Here is a 10,512-nt window from a genome sequence, read left to right on the forward strand (position 1 = left end):
TCAGACTTGGTCACTTGTGTGATTGTGACGAACAACCCAAACACAGATCCATCTCTGTATTCGATGCTGTGTCTTCCACTCTTAGCTGTGACGTCATTTGTGTCAATGAAAATATCCTCCTATCCTTTATCCTTTTTTCACATTGGTCTTTACAGAAGAACATTCTGCCTGTGTTGACATCAATGTTGCATCCATATGTGACTTTTTCTCCTTCAGCTACTGTTCAGACAAAGCCAGAGTCTCAATCTAACAGTTCTGCACAAAAGATCCAAATAAAATATCATGTGATGTCATGTTTGTTGGTTCCACATCTGGAAGTTTATTAAAGTGAAATGTAACGACGTAAGATATTTGGAATCACGTCAACTGGACGTCTTTCGTCTTAGCTGCAGCTTAAGCTGTAGTGTCAGTGGTTTGATTCCTATCACTAATATTTAAATGGCTCCTGCTTGCTCAGATGAGCAACTTGCAGTTTGTGAAGCCACATGTCAAAGCACTTTGGATAAAGACACTATTCACTATGTGTCTTTGTACAAGACACCGAACTCTACCACCGGGCAGCTGCCATTGTGTTTGTGTGGTTGACGGAGAAGCAGCTGTATATATATATTTCCCTTTTTCATAAGTGATAAAATATTACAGCCATGTAGCTGCTTAACACAAGAGCATTTGACATGGAAATGGTTTTAATGTTAAGAACTATCAGTGCTGAATGTGGAGGTAAAGTTGTTAACGAAGACATTAATCACCAATTTATCTTCTTGAAAATGTCTCTTTTTATAAAGAATCTTCTAAAACGTGTCATAAACAAATAATTCAATAAGTGTACAGTTTATGAGAAATGTTGCAGATATGTTTGGAGTGAACACATCCAACGTAATAACTTGCAGTAGAAACTTACCATCTGAGACTCTTATTTCAAAGTTCCAGCATTAATCTGGAACCAAAGCTTTACCCAAACCACACCTGTATCATCCTGAGTCCGACTTGATCAGACCTGTGAAGGTCACACACAGGATTCCTCTTCCAGATAATCTGTTTCTATATTCCATGCTGTATCTGCCGCTGTTGGCTCTGACATTGTCTGTTTTAATGAGAATATCTTCTTCTGCACATTCATCTGTACAGAAAAGCTTCCAGTTTCCAGTCAGGTATAAGCAGCAATACATTTCACCACTTCCTCCTTCAGCTCCTGTAAAAAAATCAAGTTTTGCACTGATCAGCCCAGTGTTTCCACCACACAGTGCTGTTGGAAAGATGGACAGTGTATTCTGTCAATAATTTGTGTATTGTGTTTACGTAACTTTACTACTGGGTGAAGGAAAATGTTTCTACATTCTAACAACTACCATTAACAAAAAGCATCTGTATTTAGACGTTTGGACAAATATAAATGTGTCCAAAGTGTTAAAGATATGATGTGATGGTCAGTTCTCACCTGATAAGAAGCGGAGACATCTGTCTCTGCGTCCTGTGACTTCATTGAAAGACAGGAAGCTGAAGTTCCTCTGTTGCCTGTTTCTGTCTTTCTGCATGTTTGTGGTATTTGACAGCTTCAGCTGCAGCCTCAGTATCATGTTGCTGCCACTGCAGGAACCTAAATGCAGGAAATCTGGTGCTGGAAATGTTACTGAAGACATGACATGAAAACTGACGTTCACCAAAGTTATTTGTTTCTAATAGTTTTTTCAATTGTTTAGAAAAAAATAAAATTAAAAAAAAAATAAAAAAATTTAAAAATTCAAAACCTGATTCTGTTCCTCTTTTTAGCCATTCAGTTAAAATGTGAACGGCTTTGTGATGGTGTTGAGTAAAATTTAGGTCTTTGTCAGAAATGGTAAAGGGTTCACTTCTATAGTACTTTCATCTAAAGCACTGCAGTGGTTGTGTTTTTTCGACACAAGACACAAAGATGTTGTTGATAGACGTCTCTGTTGCCAACTGAATTAGAGGCTTTTAGATGGTTTTCCACTGTGCTATAGTCTTTAAGGACTTAACTACTGCAAAAGAGGAAGTGAATATAAATACAAGTATTTAGTTTCCCTCCTGATCTCGTGGTGAGTCGAGGCCACAAGAGAGAATTTTAGCTGCTGCACAGACGTACAAACATGGGGACTCACAAACTAAAAAAAGGACAAAAGAAATTCAATAAGTTTAATTAAAATCAGACTTCCTGTTTCTGTTGTTATGAAGAAATGTTCACTGTTCTGCACTTGTCCAGCATTGAGAGAAGGACTTGTTGTCCTGAAAGAACTTAGGTTTTCTCATCTTCTTTCTATTGAAAGCAGACTTCTGCAATGTGCCCCAAGGGCATTCTGGGTCCTCTTTTATTTGCTTTGTACATGCTTCCTGGTGGGATTTTGAATGACTGAACAAACGTATATCGCTGTGCAGATGATATCTGACACATCTCTAGTTTGGACTTAAATGACTTACTGTAACTCTAACTTGTATCTTCAAAGAATAATAAAGCGCTCTAATATTTTACATTAATGCCACCTTGGTGCTGTACAGTGAATAAAAGTTTTCACGTTCCAGCTGCTACCTTGGAGAAACAGATGGTTTGATGGTTCGTGATAAGATATGAAAATATTAGTGAGAAATACCCGTTTTACAAGAATTGAACCCCAGTAACTGAAAGAAAAAGTGTATTACTGCCCTGTTTACGTTCATTTCTTAGATTTAGTAATATACTTCACCTAAACTCATTAAACGTGGTAAACATGAGAAGTTTCATACACATTAACTCGGGTGGAGTTTACAGAAAACAGAAGCAGCTACACCAGTAAAACACGAGGAGACAGCTTTAGTCCCCATGGTGTGTTGGCTTTTCTGCCTCCGGAAAATAAAGATTTAAATCGTTTCTTTTTCAGATTCCCTTGTATGAGAACGATTGTCCAGTCTCCACGTGTGAGGACTACCTGGGTCTCCATCCAGCCACCAGGGATCAGAACCAATTCTACTCTACACTCACACAACAAACATGAACATCCATGCTGATTTGTCTTTCTTAGTTTGGTTTTATTCTATAAAACTGATATTAAAATGATATTTTCATATCATCACTGTTTATTTGCAGATAATGTTTCATGTACTTTTTTTGCTACTGTCTATTGCAATGTGTCACAATGAAAACAACACACAAAGAAGTTTTGCATATAGTCGTTTATTAAAGCGTATGATTATTAAAACACAAGGAGAAAGGATATAAGATTAATCAACCAATCTGCACAAATATCAAATTCCTCAAAACAGCTGCTGACTCTGTTCAGGGTGCAGCTAACTTATCACACACGACTATAATCAGCTTACAGCTTACATTCAGGTAATAATATCCACATCACCCAGCAAATCAACAACTGAACCACATGTTCATACACACAGTGATTTATACAGAGTCAACTCTACCAGTGGTTTCATTTGAATGATGCTGACTTCATGTGTCATCATCACACAGCCATTACAGTCTGGAGGTGACTACTTCACCAAAGCCAAGGAAACAAATAAAATCTTTGGAAAAGCTGGAAAAAAAAACCATAACAAGTAGGAGTGAAAACCTGGCTTCAAGTAATTGGATTAGAAAACTAAACTTGTGATAATCAACGGGTAAAAGCTGGACTTCACATTTCTATCTTCTCAAAGAGAAGGAGCATAACCAGGTAATGAAGTGAGAAGATGGTGATCATCCTCAGAAACAAACAGTTTCTATCAGCAGAAGTCAGATAATTAAAAACCAGTGAAAAAACTGTAAATCTGCAGCAAAGCTTAAGATTCACGATACAAATTAAATCATTTACTTTTTTATTCATTGTCATTGTAGAGCAGTTCAGGTCCTGATCTCTGTCGCTGGTTCAATGTTTGAGAAGAGTCTCACATCACGCCTGGTTTTGGTTATCATAAATGAAAAAAAAAGCATTAAAGAAATTATTATTTTAAAATCATAATTGGTGAGTAAAACTTTTTCAAAGAAATTACAAAACTGATATAAAGGAAAACAATAAAACAGCTACATTAAAATTTCCGTTGAAAAGTAATAAAGGAACCATGAAACAGGAAGGATTGAGCCTTATGCCAGTTTGCTGGATCATGCTGCTTTCACAAATATTGAGCGAAACACATTCATCCTCTGTGCATCATGAACGTCTGTAAAACAGACACAGTGCCAACAGAACTAAATGTTCCAGGTCTCAGTCTTAGTCTGAAACCACCTCATTTTGTGCATATTGGAGAAGTATGAGCAGAGAAGAACAGCTGCTGATTACACACCATCCATAACCACTGAATCTGACTTCAAACAAAAACTAAATAAAATAAAGTTAAAGTCACCTCTTTGCTACTGGTGTTTCTCCTTTTCTTCCATTGCTAGAGCAGCAGAAATACAACCAAGGGTGACACAACAACCAAGGGGATACCCAGGCCCAGAGGCAGGAAGTAGCTTGGGAACCGGGCATTGGAGGAGGGAGTAGAAGTTGGAGTAGTAGTAGTAGTTGGAGGCCCTGGAATTGTAAACCGTAAACAGTAAAACCATCAGCTACTGAAGAAATACTGATACACGTCCCTGACAACCAGAGACAGACACACAACAAAGATCAGATATGTCAGGTAATTGTAGCAAGTTGGTTTTGCTCATTTACCAATGAGCAAATGAGAAACTACAGAACAGCACAAACTGAACCTGGTAGAACAGCACTGAACAGAAAATGAATGGATTACAAAGACACGTGTTGATGAGTTTTAAAACACACTCACCTTCTTCAACAAGGATCTGAAACCTCTCATATGAAACTGGAGACAAAGGGTCACCGTAACCACACCTGTACCATCCTGTGTCAGACCTGTTCACTTGTGTGATTGTAACATACAGTCCGGATGCAGAATCTGCTGTGTATTTAATGCCGTATCTTCCAGTCTGAGCTGTGACATTAGTTGTGGTGATGAGAACATTCTCTCTGTTACATGGCTCCTTACAGAAGAACCTTGTGCTATTGTAGACATAATTGTAGCACGGATATGTGATGTTTTCTCCTTCAGTATATGTGCGGATAAAGCCAATAATATTCAGATACACTGTGGAAAAGAACAGGCACAGTTATGGTTAAATCACAATACAGAACATTTTATACATTTTATAAATTATTATAAATCCAATTCCACACATCATGAACAAATCACAGTCCACCCACAGTTTAATTTGTTTCTGTTCTGTAGTGTGTAATTTAGAATTAAGTCCAGTTTAAGTTTGATTTAGTTTTCGTCATATAAATGTACAAATCATCAAATTTACATATTCATGACTTATTTAGTCTTTACATACATTTAAAATGGATTTACCCCTGAAGCTGAAGCCGTGAGATATAAGTTGTATGTACGAATTCACACTGGACTTTTCAGGATTCATTCATTACGTAACATAAATTTTCTTTATACACCAACCGTTAATGCTTCAAAGGAAGAGTTAAAATTGTGTTTTCAATCTTGTGCATCTTTTTAATTTCACATTTTTCAATGCTAATTGAGGATTTTAACAAGTTGCAGATATTGATGTTTCTTAAAAACGCGACTATTCTAAATATATTTGGTTTAATCACTTTTAGCAAAAACTCACCTTCTGAAACTCTGATCTCAAAGTCACTGTATGAGTCTGGAACCAAAGATTTGCCCAAACCACACCTGTATGGTCCTGAGTCAGACTGGGTGAAATTGGTGATGCTCACAGTCAAAATTCCATATCCTGATGCATTTTTGTAATCAGTGCTGTATCTACCACTTGTAGCTGTGACGTTATCTGTTTTAATGAGAATGTTTTCTTCTTCACATTGTCCCTTACAGAAGAACTTTGTGTTTCCAGACAGGGACAATTGGCAAGAAAGTCGACCACTTCCTCCTTTTGATGCTGTTAAAATGATTAGTCCGTTGTTTCCACCACACAGAGCTGTTGGAGGGACACACAGTACATTCTGATTGTCAGTACTTGTGTTTCTGTGTCTGCTCTGACAAATATTGTTCACTGTTCTACATTCTACAGCATGAAGCAGAGAATCTGTGGTCAGAGATTTAAAGAAATGAAAAATGCAGCATTACAGACACAGTCGGGTAATCAGTCCTCACCTGATAAGAAGCAGAGGAACAGAACATGGGGAATCTTCATCCTGATGGAGAAAACTGGTGAAGCTGCAGAAACGATGCCTCTGTCACTTCACAGTCTCTGTGTGACCAAGCAGGAAGTTGACCTTTGTTTTAGCTCCCAGCTTTGACTGCAGCCACATCATCATCATGATGATGATGATGTGACTGTCAGCACAAGGAAAGTATTTATCATTTACTATGCAAAAATTCCTGATCAGAATAACTGAACAAAGCCTCTCTATTCAAGATGTGGAAGAAATCTCACAGTTTTATGTTACTTTAGTGACTCTGGAAGCAGGACGTTCTACTTGTTAAAATAAGTGACACGCACACAGCATCACATATATAGAATGAACTCCTACAGGAGATGACTCAGGCTGCTGTTGGTTTAGTAGGTATTAGTTTATTTCTCATTTCTCTCAGGGGTTTGAAGGTTATTGCCACAAATAGTGATAAGTACAAAGAAAATCTCTGTTTTTTTACGGGTGGCACCAGTTCTGTTTGGCATGTGGTGATGCTAATGACATAATCCGGACATAATACGCATAATTTCTATTGGTTTATTGTCTATTGTTCACAGCTACATTCACATCAACAGCAATACAGGACGTAAACTAAAAAAATCAAGATGTTACACAAACATCAGACTGAGACAACATGATTAATAAGTTAGTTTATAATTTTAAACAGAAAAGTAGAAATGGGAATTTCGGAGGACATTATGTGGGAGAGCTGTTAAGCTGCCCGTTAGAGGCCGATCACTTAGAAGCTGCCTGGAGATGACAGGATTGCACGTTCAAAGCAAAACATGAAAAAGTTGCAGAAGACAAAGAGATAAATATGCACAGAAGGAGAAAGAAGCACGATGAGAAAAAGAAGGAGAGAAAGACAACAGGTACAGGAAAAGTTGAAGAAGTAGAAAGAAACAAACTCACGTCACCACATGAACCTTTTAAATCATAACCACTATGTACAGCAGAGAGTTGCATTAACTTCCTCTCAGTGACTGTAGACCAAATAACAAATGTTGAACTGTCCAGGTATTTGTAGATGCCATAGCAGGGGTCAGAGGTACGAAGGACATTTGGGTTTATTTGACAAACTCTCTTACCATCACATCTGCAGGGAGAAAAAGAAATTCTATGTCATATAAATCATATATGTTTCATATTGTGTGTTCAGGCCCTTTAATTGCTAGTTACATCCCTCTGACCATTGACCAACTAGTTCACACACTTTCTATGGCGACACGGCATCAACAACTTATTCATTGTGTGTTGTTTTGTCAATTCAAATATTGAAGAATGATTTGAATGAAGGTGCATGACAGGAACAGTAACTTGTTTGATGATTAAAATAACAGTAGTTAATAGGATGGAGTCCAAAGGTGCAGAGTCCAAACAAATGATACAGTCAAATGAGCAAAGGCTCAAAACTACAAAGGTACAAAAGACAACTATGACAAGAAACATCCATCAAATATTTTCACAGAGTATCCTGTTAAAGTCACAGGGGGCGCAACCACAATACAGAACCCTGCATCCTCTCCTCTCCTCTCTCCCCATCAGCCCTCACTGCAGGTCTTACTGTCTGCTCGTCCATACAGAGCTGCCTGCACACTGATCACTCCACTGTCTGTTACACAGCATGTGAAGAGGACACAAATGTTTCAGTACTGTCAGAGAGCAATGACTCACAAATATACTGATGAGACAGTAATGATGTTACAACTTGTCTGTCAGTAATTATCATTAAAAAATACAACAATGCAGCTCCTGCTACTGAAAACATGATCATGTAGCATCTGGTATAAAGAGAAACTGTGTCATTACACATGAGACATGTGGAGACATGTTTTGCTGCAAAATGAAACTATACAGTCAACTGTGTTGTACTTACACAGTGCAGTGCTGAGTCTGGAGCAGGACATGTTGTTAGAAGATCTGCTTTCAGGACAAGCGTGGAACTGATGGTGCTTCAGACACACACTGGCTATTTATTGTGTTGGAGTAAAAGCGGTAAAAAGCCACAATGTATGTTTTAGACTGACCGAACAAGGAAATTGAAAGACTGCAAATAGGTCTTGGACTTTTATTTTGTACCCTTCTCTCCACTTCCTGTCCCCAGTTCATTTCTCCATCTTGACCACTCATCACCGTTCACAATTGTTTCCACCTGTTCCCCTGCCTTTGTAAACCCAGCTCATTGTCTTTGTTTGGTCCGTGCTGTGCTGTGTAACACTCTATTCTTCTTCACACTCTTCTGGTTCCCCTGGTGTGTGTCATTTGGACTTCTGATGGATTATTTGGACTCTGAGTTTTTGGACTCCGTGACCTGTTTGTCTTGTTCTGAGGTTTGGTTTGATTTTTCATTCGGTATCTTAGTCAGTTTTTTGTGACCTTGTTATCTGTTTATGGGAAGTTGTTGTTTTCTTAGTTAAGTTTCCCACTTTAACAGTTTAACATTGATGTTCGTTCACCATCGCGGGATCATTGTGCTATACAGTTGTTCTTGGTGTCTTCTGTGCGGTGCTGGGACCACCAGACGTCGTTCGTTGGCAGACCACAGTGGACAGGAAGGATTGTAGACTTGAAAGTTCTTGTGTCTGAGCTCACTTTTAAGTTCTAAGTCAACTTTTGAATTGCGTCTATTTCCTTTTCCGGTTCCTCAGTTTGCCCACTCAGCCCTTGTTTCATTTTGTAGTTTATATATCCATGCATGAGTTAATTTCTTGCCTCCAATTTTTGTGTGAGCTTGTGAAATGGTGTCAGCTTTGTCCTTTTTATAGGAGTGAATTTATGTTTGCTGTTTGTTCTTGTCTTTTCTGTATAATCTCAAAGCCTTTTTATCATAACCCCCTGTCTCCTTGTTGCACTTGGGTCCCCCCTAAAATAGCTAGTGTGACAGGGTCATTGTGTTATCTATCACTCTGTTATAAGCACATTTAGTTTTATTGTTCCCGATCGTCTGTCAATGCAGAGGATTAGTTTGATAGTTTTTTTTTTTTTTGGTTTCCTGATTAAACCTGTTCCTGTCCTGCTGTTTTGTTGCACGTTTTGATATCTGCGGCTGAGATTTGTCGCATGTCTTACCAAGATTTACCTGCGGTGCAACCATTTTTATCGTCCCTGCTTAATTCCAGCTTTCCTGATTTTGTTTACTTGCATTGGATTTCTGTTCATTACCACAGCACTTGTTTGTCCACCATCTCATGTACATCCCCTTAATATTTTTCCTCTAATCACATACCCCTGCTGATGAATAGCCCTTCTAACAGGTTCTGGATCAGGTCAATCAAATAACGAAGGAATCTAAAGGTTTTTACTCTTGTATCATCCTTCTGCTGGATCTGGACACTGTCTTGTTTCAGGGGTGGAAAACATACTGCACATGGGGGGTGTGTTTGCAAGTAGAAGCTCATTTTCCCATTTTTGAAGAAGTTAATGTGCATAATATTTAGTATGGAGATGTGGGGAAAATGAACGGGATTTAGAGTTTGGCCTTTCTCAAGGGGATCATTGGAAGTAGAGTGGAAGGTGATGGTGAAAAGAAAACTAATGACAGAAATAACATTTTTTTATTTTAGTCAACAAATTAAAATTTTATAAGAAAATAAAATATGATAGCTGTGATAAAGACGTCACTTGTGTGATGGGTAGGTACATAAGTTACATTAGATTTTGTTTGTTTATACTTTCTCCATGTCAGAAAAATTGTATATGGCCTAATAAAAATCATCCAGCTTATGAGGATTCGAACACAGATGATCCCAGGATGCAGGTAAAGAAGTAAAGCACACACTAGTCACAAACCATTTATGTTGACCTGGACTTTGTGTAATTCTCGTATCAAGATAGGGAGCTGTTCACTGCTTTTCCAAAACAGTAATCCTCCTTTTCAGTCAGGATTACTGTTTGGGTAAAGTGCTGGCTTATGATTGAGGGAACCTGACACACATCTAACTAGTCTTTCCCTGATGGGGCCCTCACACATCCAGTTAACCTGAGACACGAATATGCTCATATGCTTATGTTTCTAGTCTTCCACTTATGGGGCCCTCAAGTAGTCACTGAATCTCAGTGAGGGGGGGGGAAGGAGAGGGAGAGGGAGAGGGAGAGGGAGAGGGGGGGGGGGGCGAGCGAGGGGGGAGAGAGAAAAAAACCCTGATTTGGGAAAAAAACTGCATGGTTTGGTAATTGAGCTGAGATCAAGGTTTAAGTATTATAATTTTCAAAATGTGAAATGGTTGGTGTAGAAGAACAACAGATGTGGAATAAAGAGAATGTAAAGTAGAATATAAATCCCAGATACTGCTCTACATTTTCTCCAGATAAAGATTTTGTTCCCTGCTTAAGCTATAAAAACTGGAAATATGCATGTGTGTGA

At 38.4% G+C, this 10,512-nt stretch overlaps 1 protein-coding gene across 1 annotated transcript; it reads right to left on the bottom strand.

The window, feature by feature from the left end:
• Positions 1 to 3,120: 3,120 nt before the first annotated feature.
• Positions 3,121 to 6,209, bottom strand: LOC137139895 (uncharacterized). Its single transcript, XM_067527761.1, has 5 exons — positions 6,109 to 6,209; positions 5,606 to 5,932; positions 4,750 to 5,067; positions 4,327 to 4,496; positions 3,121 to 3,881 (listed from the first exon to the last, which is right to left on the bottom strand). The coding sequence occupies exons 1-4, from the start codon at positions 6,146 to 6,148 to the stop codon at positions 4,363 to 4,365; spliced, it is 819 nt and encodes a 272-aa protein (XP_067383862.1). The 5' UTR covers positions 6,149 to 6,209; the 3' UTR covers positions 3,121 to 3,881; positions 4,327 to 4,362.
• Between the last annotated feature and the right edge of the window lie 4,303 nt (positions 6,210 to 10,512).

Source organism: Channa argus, chromosome 13, assembly GCF_033026475.1.
Source record: "Channa argus isolate prfri chromosome 13, Channa argus male v1.0, whole genome shotgun sequence".
Classification (NCBI taxonomy): domain Eukaryota; kingdom Metazoa; phylum Chordata; class Actinopteri; order Anabantiformes; family Channidae; genus Channa; species Channa argus.

Bases quoted from the DNA above. Each gene is read 5' to 3' on its own strand.
- LOC137139895 (XM_067527761.1), bottom strand. From the start codon at position 6,148: ATGAAGATTCCCCATGTTCTGTTCCTCTGCTTCTTATCAG. The intron at 5,933-6,108 runs GTGAGGACTGAT...TCCCTCCAACAG, and splicing joins GTTCCTCTGCTTCTTATCAG to CTCTGTGTGGTGGAAACAAC. The intron at 4,497-4,749 runs GTGAGTGTGTTT...TTACAATTCCAG, and splicing joins TCAGATCCTTGTTGAAGAAG to GGCCTCCAACTACTACTACT.